The sequence below is a fragment of the Colossoma macropomum genome, unplaced genomic scaffold (genome assembly GCF_904425465.1).
Source record: "Colossoma macropomum unplaced genomic scaffold, Colossoma_macropomum, whole genome shotgun sequence".
In the NCBI taxonomy this organism is placed as follows: domain Eukaryota; kingdom Metazoa; phylum Chordata; class Actinopteri; order Characiformes; family Serrasalmidae; genus Colossoma; species Colossoma macropomum.
Window position 1 is genome coordinate 17,866,833 of NW_023494786.1, and position 19,802 is coordinate 17,886,634.

At 37.0% G+C, this 19,802-nt stretch overlaps 1 protein-coding gene across 1 annotated transcript in view; it reads right to left on the reverse strand.

Annotated features, from left to right (window-relative positions):
• The window catches only part of kcnh2a (potassium voltage-gated channel, subfamily H (eag-related), member 2a), a 37,530-nt gene that overhangs the window by 10,695 nt on the left and 7,033 nt on the right, over window positions 1-19,802 (reverse strand). Inside the window, 3 exon segments of the mRNA XM_036598803.1 lie at window positions 9,503-9,714; window positions 10,456-10,875; window positions 11,803-11,970. Coding sequence (XP_036454696.1) covers window positions 9,503-9,714; window positions 10,456-10,875; window positions 11,803-11,970 — 800 coding nt within the window.

Genomic DNA, 19,802 nt, shown 5'->3' on the forward strand with positions numbered 1-19,802 from the left:
CGTCATCTCAAAAATCCTAAACATTTTTCTTCTAGTGAATTAGACCTGAGCTTTGAGTACTAACAGCACTCTAAAGTTAATTAGTAAAGAGCACACAGACTGCAGTCTCTGATAGTGTAATAATAGTGGTGACCCAGAACAAACTGATTTCTCCCTCAGACACTACTCTTAAACATATTCAGCAAAAATATATGTTCACAGCATTCATAAATAAATGTCTGGCATGCACTTACGCATAGCATGCATCATTCACTGAGACAGTGTACCATGTTATAAATAGAGTCAGGTCCTATAGCATGCTTGCACTGTCCTTGCGAAGGCTGGGAAACATATTAGCCCAGGGTGAATGGGAAATGAGGCAGGGCTGCAGTGGAGATGATGAAGAGAGGGTGATGAGGTGAAGGGACTGGCCTTGGGCATCCAAACAGCCCTCAGGGATTGGGCTCCAGCAAAGGACAGCACAAAGTCAATACGTTCATCTTTTCTGACGGACAGTGTAATGTTTAATGAGCTTTAATTTGGCGTCAGGTCATCTATTTATGGAGATTTAGAAGAAGGGTTGTTATTAGCAGTCTCATTAAGTTTATGCATTTATTTTAGTATCTAGTTTAAACATGTTTGTTTTAAGTTTCCATTGCTTACATTAAAAAAGCTGCAATGTCAAATTCATAAATACTGGACTACTGTAAGTGCTGCCAGTCAAATGTATATCACAGTATAATCTGTAAATACTTTTACCTCTATTTCTGCATATTTCTCAAATGTTATAACCAAGCTGGTTATAATATAATCAGGTGGGCATCTTCAACCTTCATGTAAATCCTTGAATGTATAAATGCTAATTTAAGTGTAATCAATTACACCAATTAAAATAACTAAGTAACACAGTTCTTATTAAATTAATATTTCCTATTTTGACATAATTTGTGCAAAGATCAAGCCTTTTGCAATATACCTGCATCTTTTAGCTTACACAATATGTGTGTACCCTTCCCATTTTTACTCAAGCTGTCCCTCAGCAGAGCAGTGTGTCAAGCGCATGCAGTTAAAATACAAAAAAAAAAATGACACCTATCTGGTGCAAGGACAAGTTCTGTGGTCATTAGTGTGTGTGCTGTATAATGAGCTAGAGCTTATAATAAGTCAAAATCCATCTTTTTAATTGTGCTTGATCTAGTTCAATTAAAAATGTGAAAGCCTTGTATGACATGTCATTTTTTTAAACAGTTAAATACCAGATAAATGATGATAGTAGAACACTGAAAAAATAGTGTGTTTATTTTACTTGATTGTAATTTGTACATTAGTTCCACATACTGTAATGTGCAAGTCAGAGACTGCCCTTCTTTTATTTAATTTTAAGTCAAAATGGCTATTACGTACAGTTATTATTTTTTTAAGAGATTAGATACAGGATAATCCACATAAGGAAAGTAAACAGGAATAAGAAAACAGGAATTTCCATGAATCGAGTTAAAAAATTATTAAAAGATACTGAATAAATGGGACTCCTAACAACCATGCAAGACCGTGTAGACCACCAAAACTATCACCATCAGATAAACAGTACTTAAAGCTTTCATCTTTGAAAAAGAGGAGAAAATCATGCTCCATTGTCGCTTCAGATCTGAAAAATCCACAGGTGTATCTGTCCATCTTTCCACTGTGAGAAGACAACTCAGCACTATGAGTCTGAAAGAATGTGTAACTGTCAAGATGCCATTACCAAGAAAAGGAAATAGACAAAAAAAGTAATAAATAAAATTGCAGATCAAACACAGAAGCTGCTGGTGTTCTAAGAACAGTGGACTGACCACCCCAGAGTCCAGACTTTAACAGCACTGAATGTGTTTGGGATTACTTGAATAGTGAGAAGCAGAAAATACAACTAACTTTGGAGATGTGAAAAATATCCCTGCAGATTTCTATAAAAATTAAAAGCAAGTCCCCTGAAAAAATGGAAAGTCTGATAAAAGCAAAGTGTGAACACTTAATACTGAACACATGTTCTGAATACTGAATACATGTTTTCTGCTTTTCTCCTGATGCTTAAAAAATGAATATTTTGTACATAATAGCTGTTTTAACAGGAAATTAATTAAATGAAGGCTGCCCTCTGACATTTGCACAGTATTGAAAATAAAAAATGACATCAGCACAAATTTAAATTGTAATTTACTCACTTTTGGCAGTGACTGTGTTAAGGCAATATATTTTATTCATGTAGACTCAGTGTACACATTTGAATCAAGTAAATCCAACACACTATTTTTTTCCAGTGTAACAGTATCAATAGACCTAAATGCTCCTCATTAACGCTTGAATATTTCTCTCCTTCTGCCTCCTTTAAACCTTTGGTCACTCACCTCTTGAGCAACAACACTGGAGATGCGGACTGCCCTCCTCACCCGAGTGTTTCTGCGCTCGCTGCCCACTTGGGACTCCTCCTGAGGGACACCCCTGGACATGCCTATGCCCTTCTCTGCTCCCTCCTCTGTTTCTGTTATCGTCCACCTTGCATTGCAGCTTTAGCTACAGCTCCCAGTAACAGCTCAGGGAAACAAACACGCCTGCAGGAGTCTTACTGTCTGTTCCTCTGAAGCCAAAATAACATCTCACCTTCAGAAAACTTCCATTCCCAGAATATTTCGGCTCTCTGTGAACCTGTTACCTGACACTCAGTTGCACGCGCTGTTCTCCAAAGTGTGGAATCAAATGCCATGCTCCTTAAAAGCACATTCCCAGTTGCAATTCGTTCAGGTCATCCAAATCTCTGAAAGAACTCTTCATAGAAAGTTGCAGATGTTCACTTCATGCTTACAAAGAAAAACTTGCAAATGAGGTTTGAAAGTTACCAAGAGCAGCATTCAAACATTCTCTCTGCAGAGGCCTCTGGTTCACTTTGCATGGGCTTTGCTTTTTGGTAAACTGTCTGTGATGGTCTGCTCACGCTCTCTACCTTTCACTTACTGTGTGTGTATGAGCCTCACACACACCCTCCCTCTCTCTGCTTTGTAGGAGTCCCATTCAGAACAAGCCATAATTGCAGCTGGCAGTCTAACTGTCCTCTACATCTCTGGGTATTACAGCTGTAGAGACTGATTGATAGCTCTGAGTAACACTCTGACACACTGTTAAACAAAGCCATTGAAGAACGGCTTCAGTAAATGCTACTTCAGTCTGATAATGTACACACTGAGGGAAACAGGAGTGCAAGAACCACTGAAGTACAACGGTTAAATTAGTCGTATGCAAAAAGTTTGGGTGCCTCTGGTCAAATGACATATTTTGATGATTTTCTAAGTGAAAATAAGTTAAAATGTCCTCTACAGGGAATACATTTCTGCACATTTTAATGCACAATCAGTTTATTTGTGTTTTCCAAAACTAAACGTAACCAAAAGTAAACAAATAGAAATTGCAAATAAATAAAAAATGCCATGCTTGTTCCCTGTAGAGGATGTCTTACTTTTTTCACTTAGAAAATCAACAAAACATGTAATTTGACCAGCGGTGTTCCATTTTTGCATACAACTGTAGTTATTAAGCAGGGGGGCCCAATTTTTTTGTCTTTGTCAAATTTTTGTCTATGTCAAATACACTAAACAAGATGGTAGGCAGGTTTAAATGGAGATAAAATACTTTAGAAATTCAAATTTAAAAGTGACATTAAAATGTATTCAATTCCAGATATTATATAATGTGAATATATTAAAATGTCGTCGCTGTCAGGACAACGCATCATATCTCCAAAATGGTAACTTTACAGGACAAGGAAAAAACATTTTTAACTTGTAATGGAAGCTAGTAGAGCAAGATCATGTTCTAAATCATTTTAGACAATTTCTATCTGTTTATTCATCATGAAATTTTGACACAATGACTAACAGGCTTCTTCAAATCATGTGAAGAAAAGCGACAGATTTGTTTTCTCAATACATTTGTTCTCTCATTGGATGATAGGATTATTCTCTCATTCAGTGAGGGGATGGGCCTGGAGGGCCATATCAAACATCCTCATGGTCCAACTTTGGCCTTCGGGCCACACTTGGGGCAGCCTTGTTATTAAGCAACTTTAGGTGATGATGCCTTTTTTTAGCTGATAATTTAATAAAATATTACTGCACTGAAAGCCCTGCTGTCTTGTAATATAGTGTGAAAGAAGCAAGCTAATTCCTGGGTGCAGTAAAAGCCAGCTTGACTCCCATGAGCTTTTACCTTATTCTGCTTCATGGACTCAGTCAGTCATCCGAAATGAACCGGAGATGCGCCTGGGGGATTTAACTTTGTTTTTCAAATCAAGGTGCAGACTTATGACATGGCAAATAAGAACCCTTACATTATAAAGAACAAAGGGCATAAAATGAATAAAACACATTTAATAGGAAGTTAAATTTAATAATGTATGTTCAATAAAAAGGTGTAAAAATATAAAAATGCTAAATAAAGATATCTATACAGTGGTACAAATAATCATAAAAAATAAAAACAACGGTAAAATAAATGCTCATTAAATTCTACAGTAAAAGGGTTTTGGTTTTAAGTTTTTTTTTCCTGGCAGTAGATGAGACCTGAAGAATAAGTAGTGAGTGCCAAATCTATGGAGCATAAAAACAAAAAGGCTGCTCCCCCCTTTTCTTGTGCCTAATTCTTGAGCTGTGCAGTCAGCCAGCACTTGGTCATAAAACTCGATTTGGAACACAGTCTATAAGGCATTTAGAGATTTATGAAGGTACCAAGCTGTAAAGAGCTCTGAAAAAAACAATAAAACTTTTAAATCAATTCTAAATGAATGAGGCAGACAGTGATGCTAAAATAGGTGTAATATATTTCTTAATATACCTATCTACACTACATATACACCACCATATTTTTAATGTATATAAGAGTTCACTTAGTAAACTGACCCAGGTTGGCCATGTGGTGACACTAAAGTACAACATTTGTATGTACGATCAGTAGGAATATTAGAATGTTGCCGTACGTGTATCACATATAAATCTGGGGGCATTTTTTCAAAATTTCTACATAATTAAATGGTTAAGATGTAAACAAGGTCATCGAGAGTTGTTTGATAGGACATGCTCTGTTCTACACTGGGGTAGTGGTGATTTGGTGATGATAGGAACCAGATATCTGGTTAATGCCTCTCAAAGCTACCTGAGAGAACCTTATCACAAGAAATAGTTACAAATACACTGTTAAACATATTTTAAAGATGCCATCATGTTGGAGGGCTACATGCAGGGTTCTGTGAGGCAAAATAGTATTCAACAAAAACATGTTTTTTTTTTTTGTTGTTTTTTTTTTTAATTTACCACTGTTTTAACATAATCAGTGTTACATATACATACTAAACAGACATCCAGAAGTTCACTGGCCATTTCAGATAGTAAAAAAAAATGGCTATGTTTGCGCTGTGTACATTGTGACCTCTGGTTCCTATCACCATCATTATGAAGAAATCTGAAATGGCAAGATTGTCTACAATGAACCATTTTATATCAAACCATTCTGAATGACTTTGTTTACACCTCAAGCATTGAATTATACAAAAAAAGAACAACCTGGGGAATTCTCCTTTAAAGTGCCAAATGTGGGCTTTAATTTGAGATATTTTGCTTCTATATTGGGTGAGGAATTAGCACCTGATTTCAGGAGACCACTTGTGATTGAACCAGGGTTGTTTCTTGGAATAAGGTTTATAAGCAATTATTTAGGGCCCCCTGAAGGAAAGAGAAAATGTCTGAGAAAAGGGAACTGTTCATTATCCAAAGCACCTTGTGTGTGAAACATGGTGGCTGCTAGTGAAACTGACTCATTTGTTTTTGCTGCTGATGTGACTGTCAGCGGCGGCAATGGTATGAGTTGTAAATTCTAGAAGTGTACAGAAGCATTTTAACTGCTCAGATCCAGTTTAGTGTATAGCAGTTTACCTTATAGCATAACAATATCTTATACTGTCATACTTAAGTTGGAGCGGAGTCTGAGTTTTTGGAATGGCGTTTGAAAAGCCCTTCGGAACAAGTAAGAACTAAACAAACAGAACCAGAAAACAGCTTTATTAGGTTTGACAAAGCATCACCACGGAAGATATCGAGCATCTAATAAAGTCTGTGAGTCAGACTTCAGCCAGGCCTTGATTTTAAAGAGATATAAATGTGCTATGATTCCTGTATGTCAGAGGTTGTCAATTCAGTCCACAAGGATGCCCACCCAGTCTATATTTTAACCTAGTCCAGTTTCTAACACACATCTAACAGGTTAACAATAGTTGCAGAACTCTTAATCTCCTCAGACGCAGGTGTGTTAGTGACATGAAATAAAACAAATATGTGGATTGTGGATGTGGATTGTGAGACTCACAAGGACTAGACTGAGAATTATATGGTTCATCCAATGTATGTGTAACTACTCTTAAACTAAAGCTGACATTTGGCATTTTAATCTGACATACAGAGCCAAACCAACAACTCTTTCATTATCTAGGAGCCGACTTTCATTACTGTGTACTGGAATGTTCAAAAATATCCACCACAGACAATATTTATTTCCTGTCTAATTTACATGATGATGTAGCTCTGATACACAACTCATCAGCCATCTCTTCATAACTAATAAAAATATAAACAGGCCATCAAAAATATTCAAAAACTGTATAGTATGACAAGAATAATGAATTACTACATTAAGGAACTAAATAGTCACATGTATTTTTCAAATAAGCCATTTCTGTAGATCCTTCTAGCACTAGTCTTAAATCTAATCTGTGTGGATTCTGAGCCTTGCTTATCTCCTTGTTTTACTACACTCTTTAAAAAGATGGTTCTTCAAGGGTTCTTTAGTAAAGAAAATGGTTCTATATAGACATGAACACCCAAAAAACCCATTGCATGATTAAAGCGTTCTTTGCATTGTGAAAGAGTTCTTCAGATTGATGGAGAATGTACTATAGAGTGTCCTATATAGAACCTTTTTTGGAAAAGAAGGCTGCTTCTAATGTTCCAAATTTTGACATTGCATTTCTATAACAATAGAAGAACAATTATTGGCACTATAGAGAGCCCTTTTCAAAAAGGTTTTATATAGAACCATAAGTAACACATTTTCCATCAACCTGAAGAACTCTTTCATGATGTAAAGAGTCATTTAATTATGCAAAGTGTTCTTTGGGTGTTCATGGGTCTATATAGAACTAAAGAAGCTTTGAAGAGCATCTTTTTTAAGTGTGTAGTTTTACTGAACGTGTTTCAGTAGTTCATGCTTTATTTAGATTTCTTACTTCTATTAACACAAGTTTCACTTCCAAATGAAGACCACAAACCGATTACTGGGACAGTGGAGTGTGTGATATGACAACCACACATAATATCACTGCTCTGATTGGAAAAACAGCCAAATGCATTTTAAATGTAACTATTAAAAAAGAGATGTTTTCAACATGGAAGCTAAATGTTTATAAACTGTTCAGACAATAAAACACTGGCTATAACACTTCTGTGATTTCAACACTTCCTGTGTTATGAATTATGTGAAACTGTTTACTCTTGGTACATAGTGGCGGAAGTGTTACGGCTATTCTGTGGGAGACCACAGAGGCACTGAGAGTTAAGTAAGCATTATGAAAAAGGAAGCTTTTTATCTAACGTACCCTTTAAAGTGGTGTACAGCACAGTGCAAAAGTCAAATACCACCCTTTCATTTATTAAATTTCCTGTCAAAACAGCCGTTAAGTATGTTATTCATTTTTCAGAAACAGGAAAATAGCAGGAAACATATGATTACCTGAAAATTACACAGAAGCATCCAGCACTAAGTATAATATCAAATCTATCAGTATTAAATTTTTCCACTCTTCACTTCTGTGCACTCTTCTGCCACTTTAATCTTCCATCCTTCCAGTCTTAAAACCAACCAGTTCCAACTGGGTTCTCCCAACAAAATCTGTTCCCAAAGGAGTCACTGACATTATGTTACCCGTAAAAGAGACTTCTAACTAACATGCAAGATCTGGTAGACCATCAAAACTCTACCAGACAAGCTTTGATCTTTTAGAGATAACAGGAAAACAAGCTCGGTTCTTATTTATCTGAAAAAATCCACAAGTGTTTCTGTCCATCCATCTACTGTGAGAAGACTCATTACTATGAGTCTGAAAGGATGTTCAGCTGTCAAGAGGCAGTTACTGAGAAAAGGATATAGAGAATTTGAACTATAACACCTGATACTGAAATTAAGAATAAGGTTTTTTGGACTGATTTTATAACGGGGATTACTTGGATGGTAAGAAGCAGAAAATTTTACCACTAAACAATATGGTCCTGCTGACATGCCCAAAGGTTTATTACACAATTCTATAACCTAAGAATAGCTTCCTTAGTTTGCACTGAAGTCCTTTTAGTTACTGAATAATAAGTCTTTGTATGAAATAAACCTGGAATGTTAAGGGGTTAACCAACTGCCAAGACTGAACTTTGGAGATATAAATATCTTTTCTTTGAAAAACTGAAAGCCTCCCAAAAATATGATATTATATTTACCTATTGAGGCTTCTGTGCAATTTTTTTGTTTAATATCTGCTTTTTCTAAGGCTGAAAAATGAATAACTTGTACATAATGGCTGTACTGACTGAAAATTAAGTAAGTGAAAGGGTGGTCTCTGACTTTTGCACAGTATTGTAAATAACAGGGAGACAGGACTCCATACAGACATGCGCTGATCAACATGAACATGTGGTATGATTTCATCCTCATGCTTAGGCCTCCAGTGGCTGTGTCAGTGTGATCAATGAGATAATAGCTCTTAAAGTGGGCCAGGACTCTGGAGAGGAGTGTTACAGGATTAACTGTACTGTGAGGGATGGGGATGAGGTTCCCTCCTCTTTCCTCTACAGTATTACATCCACCACAAAGCCCCATTTATCCACATTACAGAATGTCAGAGACTGGCACAGTCATCAGCTATTCAAAATTCATAACGAAAGAAACTGCCTGGCCAATGCACCTGTACTTGGCCTCACTCAGTGATGGCTGTCCACACGCATGTGAACTAGACACTTTTTGGCCAAATGAAATTATCCTATTGCAGATCATTATTATTCACTTCTGGACAATTTTACATTTTTTAAATTTAATAAATTTAATCTGAAGTTTTGAGAGTGGATTTGTCCAGTATATCTATCCAAAATGACTATAATACATGCCTTTATTCTTAAAAGATAAAGCACATACTGAATATTTGCCTTGTGTTTTATTTTTTTTTTTTTTGAGACATTGACAAAAATGACAAAATGTGGCTTTACTTTTCTAGAACTTCTGGTGGGACCTTTATATTATAAACTTTTTCTACAAATATACCTTATTTGAACATTACTCTTTCAGTTTCGCCATTGCAGACTGATTTCCTCTGTAACCCAGTGACACTGCAGTTTTTTTTTTGAATGTTTGACAAAACCGCTTCTATCTCAGATGAAAGGCTCAGTAATCGAGCTGTTCCACTCACCTGAGTAACTCTTTCAGTCACGTTGTGGGTGCGGTCGATCAGTTTGCAGGGAGCAATGATGTCAATTTCGCTCGGAGGGAGAGTTACCAAAGGGTCCGGCTTGAAGTCTATTAAGTTGTGCGATGTTGCAGGACCTGTATTTAACGTACGGAAACGCATCAGGTCTGAGTCTGATGTGGAGTTGGGCATGCTGGTTTTACGACGCATGGTACCTGAGCAAACACAAAGGATTTAGAGACTCATTATTGTTCTTATTCAGTGAAACAACAGAGATCCAAAATTGGCTTCTACATCCTCTCAGGACTGAAATACACTGTCGCCCATATGTTGTCTTTTATTTTTTTTAAAAAAACATAATTTACATATTCCTCCTGCCCTTTACACTGTGTAAGGATTTCATCATGAATGGACTGATGTAAATATTCCAAAATTACTGTCCTGTTTTAAATGATTAATAATTATTAACTATCGTGCTACTTTGAGATGCATAAACTTTTCCTTAATGCTTAATCATTATAAAGTGGTTAACATATACGTTTTAAACTTTAGTAATCATTCATTGGACCCTGATTATAAAGTTGTGACATTATAACACATTTATAAAGATATATCTTATTCTTTATCCCACTTAAATAAGATACATTTGAAAGTGCCTTAATTATTTGTGTCATTAAACAGATTCAAAAGGTAAGTCATATTCTTGCACAAGTAACAATTATATAATTATTAGCTATCTTTGACAAACTATTGGGTAATAATTAAATTACTTATGATCCAGGCCTTTTATTATCACTTTTTCCTAGAAGAACACATCCTAACCATGAAACATTTAAGAACTGTTATTTTTAAGAGTGCACCATAACTGACAGCATGTGTGTTATTATTGAAAATTGCTAAGACCCTCATTAAGAGTCTAGCATCTGTTACTCACTTGAACTTAACTGTGCACTCACCTGTGCTGTTGGGCCTGATGGGCAGCTTTTTGTCCCAGTTGAAGTCGTTGGAGGGTGAGCGGCGCATGCTGCACAGGCTTTCGCAGGAGCGGCTGTGGGACATGCTGCAGTTGGAGGGCGATGTCTCTGGCTTGGGGCAGTGCAGCCGGGGGGAGGACTGAGAGAAGCCCTGGATCAGGGGCTGGGCCGGCGCTGAGAGAGACTCTGACGGGGGCTCGTCCTCCCACAGGAGCAACGGAGGCCCCTCTAGTGCAGCACGTTCTGGAAGGGACAGCAGCTTGTCCAGAGCCACTGACTCATGGCCCATGTGAGGCATCTCACGCATGTGACCCATCTCAGCATCATCACGCAGAGACTGCTTATTGCCGCTCAGAGGGTGCAGCAGAGGCCGGGGAAGCCTGAACCTGCGTCTGCTGCAAGCTGAGAGACACAGTTTATTTACTAAAGTTTATCTAACTGACCTATTCATGCTCCATCCACAAGTATGTTCTTTTGTAGCAATTGCTGGTTTGGACAGGCTTTACAGAACACTGGTAAAAAGCAATTGTTTAGAGTTCTTTGCAGTCTAAAACATAATGCTACCGAGTTGGATTATGTTGTTATAGCTAAATGAAGCTAGGCAGGTTGGAAAAGACAAAAAATTTGTCACCATGCTAATGATAGTTTGATTACATGATAAAAAATATATATCTGTATATATTTTCTGTATATCTATATATATATCTCATTTGTTTTATATATGTTTATATTCCAATCTAACCTCTTACAGCTAAATATACAATGCAAATTCATTTTCTTGCAAGTACATCAAAGTAAATAACATTCTCAAAATCATCTGCATCAGTGTATCTTTTAATAAAGCAAAAGCAAATTTTTAAGTACTTAAATTAGTGATTCTGCCAAGAATCTGATTTACACAATTCCCCCCTTAGCCTAGATGTACTCATCCAGCTATGTTTTCTTCTTTTTTTTCTCTATGTTAACACAATGTAATACAGTGTCAGAAACCACATAAGTCTATTTGAGATAAAAATTCAACACAGTTTGAGGGAAATGAGATTTATGCATGCAGTTTGCACAGTGCTATTTGGTGACATATAAGCTTCCTTTACTATATTACACTATTATAAGCTACATTAGTCTTCTAGCTGCAGTGCAAAACTCAAAAAGCAAACTTTATACATAAAATACTTCTTGGCTGATCAATCTTTTTTGGGGTAAGGGGAAAATTATACAGATTTGGCATTTAGCTAAACCATCATTTTAAGACAAGTTAAGACCTCAGGGTCTTAAATATGACAAGAAGAAACCTAATACTCTTTGAGTAAGTGAGTGGTACTACAGCACCTTTAGTGAGCCAGGGAATGGGCAGTTTGACGTTGCGCGCTTTTAGTGGTGAACTGTTTGCTCCTCTGTCCTGCTGGTCTGCCAGCTCAAAGTTCAGGATGAACATGATGACCATTCCATCCTCGTTTTTTACTGGAACCACATCCACGAAGCATGGGAAACACACCCCTGCGCGGAAAATAAACATTCAGATGTATATGTGCATAAACGGGTGCAGAAAAACATTTGCCAGCAAATGTCTGCCTCCAAGCCTTCCTCCACTAGAGGGAGATAAACAACAAGATTCAGGGAACCTGTCACTGGTTTCTGTATGACTTTGTAGCACATCTGCTGTCTTCCTGTATGTGCACAACTTAAACTGTACCCAGCAATCACATGACCATTTTGGCTGAAACAAAGAAGTCACAGTAGACATGCTGAAACTGGCTCAGAACTTAATATTTACAGGCCCACAACTCTGAACATATGGCCTAAAGCACAGATAAATACTCGCAAGTAAAGTCTTACTATAGCTTAATTACATGGCATGAGCAAGCTTACTATTCACATTATCCACAACATAATTTTTTTCCTTTAAGGATAGATCAGATTTACATTTTCAATACTGAAATCACATTCACAGTGCATGAGTCACAGAACATGTACACAGATACTGATAAGTATATCTATATACTATACTGTATATAATCTATACAGTAATATATATATTAAGCATCAACACTAGATAAATACAAGTAAACAATATATTATGATTGTATGTGTGAAAATCTGTCTGTTTAACCATTTCCAAAGCTCTCCTCAAAGAAATCTTGTATTTACTGTTAGTATCCAATACCTGTTTCAGTTCATCAATCCTTAATTAAACTAAAAACTAAATACGACGTGCAGATCACTGTGTCCTTCCATTGTGAGCATGATGTGTAGCTGCCAAGAAGCTGTTGCTGAGAAAAGGAAATAGACAAAGAATAAGAAAAATTGCAAATAAAAGAAGAAGCTACTGGTGTTCTAAGAACAATGGACTGACCACCCCAGAGTCCAGACCTCAACATCGCTGAGTGTGTTTGAGATTACTTGAATCCTGAGAAGCAGAAAATGCAACCAACTTAGACTGACATTTGAAGGTGTGCAAAAATTGACGGTCTCTGAAAAGAACAGAGGCTGTAATAAGGGCAAAGGATGGGCTAAACAATTGATATATTTAGTGTTTGTAGCTTCTGTGTAATTTTTTAACCCTCCTGCAATCTTCATATTTTTAACATCTTTATCTTTAACTATCCATGGTTCTTGCACTACTGCAGGTATGTTAAAAAAACATGGTTCTTTAAGGCTTCTTTAGTAAAGAAAATGGTTTTATATAGAACCATGAACACTCAAAGAACCCTTTGCATGATTAAAGGGTGCTATATTAAAAGGTTCTATATAGAACCATCTACAGCGCATTCTCCATCAATCTGAAGAACGTTTCACCATGCAAAGAACCCTTTAAACATGCAAAGGATTCCTTAAGTGTTCATGGTTCTATATAGAACCATTTTCTTTACTAAAGAACCCTTAAAGAACCATGTTTTACGTGTGTAGGTTAGGGCCCTAAATCAGAGGAAAGTTTATTTTGGATATTATAAAATTGCATGTTATAGTGACCTGAATATCGTCCAAAGCAACCAAAACAAATGTGTGTAAAATATTGATGTTTCTTATGTTTTATTCAGCTAAAACAGCCTGGGGCTAAACTGACCCCAAAGAACACTGATAAGTACACAATGTTGGACACTGAGCACATATCATCACATTAATTGTATGTTTACCCAGTTGACCCCATTAAATTAGGAAAAGTCATTAAATATGAAGCACAAATAAATGTCAGTCATTTATTTAGAGACATTAAACACTGAATGGTTCCAAATTGACCTCAAAGATAATATGAGGGTTATGGTTTCTGCTTTTTTTCTGATGCTCAAAAGTAAATAAATGAAGGGTGAAATAAAATTATTTACTGCAGTGTGAATTTCAATCAGCCTTCTTAAAATTGTGACTTTCACAGCGGAAACAATGATGAAGCTTTTCTTAGTGAAAAGTTGCACCACAGAGGCATGTAAGTTAATATGGCCACATATTGTTCTGTTCTCAGTGCCTTCAGCGCTACTCAGGCTTCAGAGCCCCAGACCTCCCTATAGCGCCACAACACCAATATGTTCTGCTTCCCCAGTGCTTAAAGCGGTGGAGGATGAAGGCTGAGGGGACCCTGAAGGACAGAGAGGACATGCGTGGGGCGGAGGACATGTTTTAGTCTTTCAGGGATTACTGATGAGGACATGCTTGTCTATTCTTCTCTAAATCATTTCATTCATACCACCAGCATCTGCTACTGTATAACATCATCCTGTACCATCTGCTGCTGAATGCTACACAGCCCCAGAGGCCTCTACGTCATAATCTTACAGCGGATACGTGACAGCAGGCTGATACAGGTGAGAATGGATCCTATCTTGTAAATATACCTTCATGCACATAGGCTGATGTATTTGAACGGTCTGGAAAGCATGAGGCAAATGGGAGAGAGGATTAAAAGTCCCGAGTGCCCGAGGGATATGATTTGCAAACAAGAGCTTTATGCAGAATGGGGGGTTTGGCTTCTTCAGCACCAAGGACAGAGACGCCAGGACCACAGAGGTTAATGCCACAAGAGGAAAGGATCATAGTTTTCGTAAGACCATAAGCACCATATAAAAATCAAATTACCAACGGGATTTAAAGCCCCAAAAGCTGACCCAAAGTACCCCGTCTCGCACCTCACGCACTCCTTTCCCTGCTCACTCTCTTCTGGCCTCAGCCTTGCTTGCTTTCTGGACCTAGTTTGAGTGCGCTGTAGAGAGCTGGGCATTGGCAGCTGCTCTAGCAAAGCTAGCAATATAGTAATTAAGTGATGAGCTGAATCAGGTGTGTCACCAAACTGTGCTGGACTCTATATAAGTATAGATTTACAGATGTTTATGAGGTATAGACAGTGGTATGTAAAAGCTTGGTCACCCCTGGTCAAAATATCTGTTACTGTGAACAGCTAAGTGAGTAAAAGATGATCTGACTGCTTTTGTAATTTCCATTTTTTGCAGTTTCAAAGTGCCTGAAGCAAAAGTTTGGGCACCCTGCATGATCATTGCTTAGTAACAGTACCTTTACTATTAGTATTACAGCTTATAAATGCTTTTTGTAGCTCTTTTTTACCCATTCTTCCTTGAAAAAGGGTTATAATTCTGTGAGATTCTTGGGCTGTCCTCTTTTAATGTCTATACACAGATTTTCAATGTGAGGGCCATGGCAAAACCTTCAGCTTCCACCTCTTAAGGTAGTCCATTGTGGATTCTGAGGTGTGTTTAGGATCATTATCCTGTTGTAGAAGCCATCCACTTTTTCTTAAGCTTTTTACAGACAGTGTGATGTGATGTTTCCAGAATTTGCTAGTGTTTAATTGAATCCATTCTTCCCTCTTGAAATGTTCCATGTGCGACTGGCTGCAGCACAAGCCCAAAGCATGATCGATCCACCTCTGTGTTTAACAGTTGGAGAAGTGTTCTCTTCATGAAATTCTGCACCTTTTTTTCTCCAAACATAGCATTGATCATTGTGACTAAAAAATTCTATTTTTTTTTTTTATTTTTATCCAATTTTCTCCCCAAATAAGTCATCTACAATTCCACCCACTAGTTAGGACTTCCCCAATCACACGATACTAGCAACGCTAGGAGGGTGAAGGCTAACACAGGCTTCCTCCAAGACCTGTGAAACCAGCCACTGCATCTTTTCAAACTGCCGCTCACGCAACGTCATTGGACAGCCAAACATGCTTGGAGGAAAGCGCCAACCGCCAGATCTGTTACGTCAGCTAACAGACGCCTGCGCTGACTAGCATCTTGTTGAGTGATGGGGGGAGAAAGAATTCTAAAATTCTAAAAATTCTATTTTAACTTCATCAATCTGCACGACTTTCAGGGTTGTTTAGATGTTCCTTTGCAAACTTCTGATGCTGAATATTTTGGTGAGGATGCAGGAAAGTGGAACACGTAGTACAGCACAGTAGAGCTAAACCTTCCTGAAGGTCTTTTGCTGTCAAACAGGGGTTTTGTTTCATCTTTAACTTTATGGAAATGGATTTTCCATAAAGTGGATCTTCTACTCACTTAACTATTCAAAGTAACAGATATTTTGTCTAGGGTGCCCAAATTTTGCATGCCACTGTATTTACAGGGGTCGCCAGTTCCAGTCTACTGTATGATGATTACCGTTTTTAAGGAAATTAGATTGTGTACTGATAAAAATGAAAAAATTTAAACAAATTTGAAAAAGCATAACTCATTCTTATCCAGCTTGTGCGAGTTTTCCATTTTTCATCTGCATGTTTATTTGAGATGAGATTTATTTTACTTTTTATTACACCTTATTCAAATAGCTAATTAGTTAAACAAATGCAGAGATGAGTTCTGTACAGAATAACAATGCCTCTTGCAAATGTTTTAAGGCTGCTTTGTTTGCCCCCCGTCACAGTTTGCACAGCTTAAATATACTGAAATTTTGCTAGTTATCATGTATGAGCAGGAATGTAGAAGTCAAAAGCTTTTTGGCATCAATGCTAGACATATTTTGGACTGTACTACAAAGAAACCCTCAAATATCACAGTTCAGCAAGTTTGGCTCAGACAATGCAAAGAACACAAGAAATACTTATAAGAAGTTCTTTTCTGCCAAGAGGACAACACAGAAGCTTAGAGACCTTTTTTGTTTTTTTGTATTTCTGATCACATTGTATACATTTTTGATTGTATGATTTTTAAGTGAACATAAGTGAACACATCCTCTACAGAGAACAGACTTAAATATGACATTTTCTGTGCAATGTTTAACGTACAATTTCTATTTATCTGCTGAGTTTAACATATTGGAAAAAAAAAAAAACATTATGTGCCATAATGTTTGCACAGGCCACATTTTATGTTTTCTTGTTTTTTCCAATATGTTAAATTTATTAAATAAACAGTAATTGTGCATTAAATTTGCAGGTGTGTTCTCTGTAGAGGATGTGTTAGCACACAATAAATGTTTGCATATGACTATATACTGTCAAAGGAAAAAATGTGATATAAAGAAATTTTATGTTCTGCATCATTTCAGTAAGAAGAACATAGACCAATACTAACTGCTAACTGTACACTGATACTAACTGTTCTTTGTACCTGGATTACATAGCTGATATTTTAAATTCTTCACAATTAATTCAATTGTGAAATTATATATTGTGGAAATACAATCATGTCAGAAGGGTGACTAAAGTAACTGTTAGAGAGTCTCTATTTCAGGACCTGAAGACTAATTGAAAAAAAAAATCAGAACACTTGGATAAAGTGGAAAGAAATACTGAAGTCAAACCAGTGTTAGCTGAGAACTAAAAAGGAAAATGTCTGGCTGTGGTCCCTCAGACGAGACAGCCCTACTGTCCTACTGTACAAGTGACCAGGGATGAATAATTAACTCCCTGAGACGATCTCAGTCATTACTCTGTCTAATTATAGCAATGGAAGCCATTACCAGAATATAAAGACTGATGAGTAGGGTCATTCTCTATCTCTAGTGAATGATTTGAAACAGAAGCATTTATTGTGCTATTCTTTCATACTTTGAGTCATCAAACATTTTAATTGGTAGCCCAAAATAGTCCATTATTAGCATTGCTTGTACACACAATAGGCAATTGGAAGTCTTTTTTAGGTTTAATAATAATGCATAGGCTTCTTCTAATTTCATTTCATAGTCTCTTCATGTATTTTATATGGCTTTTTAGAAAGAAATGGCACCACACTACAACTTTAGGTGAAAAATCAGTCTATATGTGTGTATATATATATATTTATATATATAACCTTAACTATTTATTTACAATTGTTTTTCCTAGTTCGACCCTTCACACCACCCATAGCTCCATCTGAAGCCTGCTACTGTTGGTGCATTCCAATCACCTTAGTAGTTCCCTGTGGACTACACAGGATATTCAGTCATTTTAAGTGTGATTTCAAACCATAAAGGGTGAAAATGTTCAGTTGGAAAGGAACATCACGCTGTGTAGGGAGTAGTGAACAACCATTTATCACTTTGCAGGAAGTTGCAGGAAAGTTTACACATCAGTCATTGTGTTCTCTAGAAGAACGGTGTAGCTTTTTGTTTGATAATGTTACTGAGCGTTCCAGACAAATCCATTTCATCGGCTGCAGTTCCTTTAACCCATATCCCATGCTCAGTGTGTAGAAACCGAAGGTTATTGCTTACGGACCCTGTCAATGGTATTCACTTATGACTGCAGCCCATTCCTCAAATACAGTATTAAAAGCCTCGACAAAAGCAAACTTATTTTCACTCACTTTTAAGATTTGAAACTGCATTTTCCCTTATGAGACAAATGGGACATAAACAGCTAATCGATTCAGGAGAGCTCAGTTTAGTGCAGCCAGAATGACTCTGCAATTTGTTGGGCCAATATTATTTTTATGTGTTCATGTTGTATAATGTGTCTTATGTGCATAAATAGTGTTTTAGTATTAAACAGGCAAAGGATAACTGCTATATCAGCACAGCACAGTGTGAAAACAGCACAGTATGGAAAGTTTATCCAGAATAAAAAAATGTTTAAAGGCACTGCATGATTAATGCGATTGTTAAAGCCGTATTTAAACTTTAATTCTGGATAGCTGATTAATTTATTATATCAGTATTTTATTTTATACAATTTTTATATATCTGTGATCTAATGACTGCTATTATTGTCACTAAATGGTAACCAGCACTCTTCTGTCAGATTTTATTCAGCACTTTGGGTGACTAATGGGCCAGTTTGGGTCAGTTTTGGACAGAATTTTGTTATATTCGGGTTAGTTTCGTTTTCAAAATATGATGACCTTGTACAGGTTGGGTCGAGTTTGGACATAATTTTGTTGGGCTCCTGTCAGGTTCAGATTTAAAATGTGATACTGTGTGTGGGATTTTGTTGGGCTCAGAAAAGCTTTGGCCTGTATTCAAGTTTGGACCAACATTTGAAGCCCGATTAAAGCTCTAACTTTACAGGAGAAGGAAAAAAGATTTGTAACTTTGAATGGAAGTTAATAGAACACTGACACGTCTTGGACCACATTCACAAAGCTTCTTAAAGTAGGAGTGCTGATTTAGGATCAGATTCTACTAATAGGAACTGATCCTAGATCTGCACTCCTGGTCTACTTATTGGTGTAGATTATTGTGATTATTGTATGAAATGGATGATAAAATGTGGCCCTAAAGCCTCATTAGAAATATCATGTGCACAATAAAAGTGAACTTCAAAGATTAATACAGCAGAATACTTCCAGTCCCCAAGAGTCTTCGCTGAGGGGAGGAAATCTGCTAGTCTTCAAACACTTCTAAATCATTTCCCCTGAGTTAAACATCAATGCACAATCAGGCTTAAAACTCACATGGGCTTTCACAGAATCACTCAAATTTGTGGAACTGCCCTTTTGTACTTCTTGTGCTACTTTTATACCATTAGCAGCATGTTTTGCTTGGAATGTCCTTCCTACAAACTCCTTGAGGCAAAGATCCTTAAGGATCCCCTCTTCAACTAACAACTTGATATAATAATGAGAAACACAATGCTGACAAAGAGGCATAGACAACATGAAATTCTCAGTAAAACCTTTTTACCGTAACACTTGATATTGATATTGTTTTGTAGAAACTGCTTGTAGATATGAGTACAAATCAAAACCACGTTATGAATGCTTTCATGGCAAACGATTTCCAATCATTTATCCTCTGCACACTGTTCTCCTGACTGGACCAGCGAAGTTAAAGTCAAAGTTTTTGCTAACTGTACAAGCTCTTCTGTACAGCACACAGACATTTCATCTGCCCATAAAACATCCCACTGAGCAGTGTATTGCAAGACAAGTAGAAAGTGACCTTAAACACAGTGAGGCATCCAA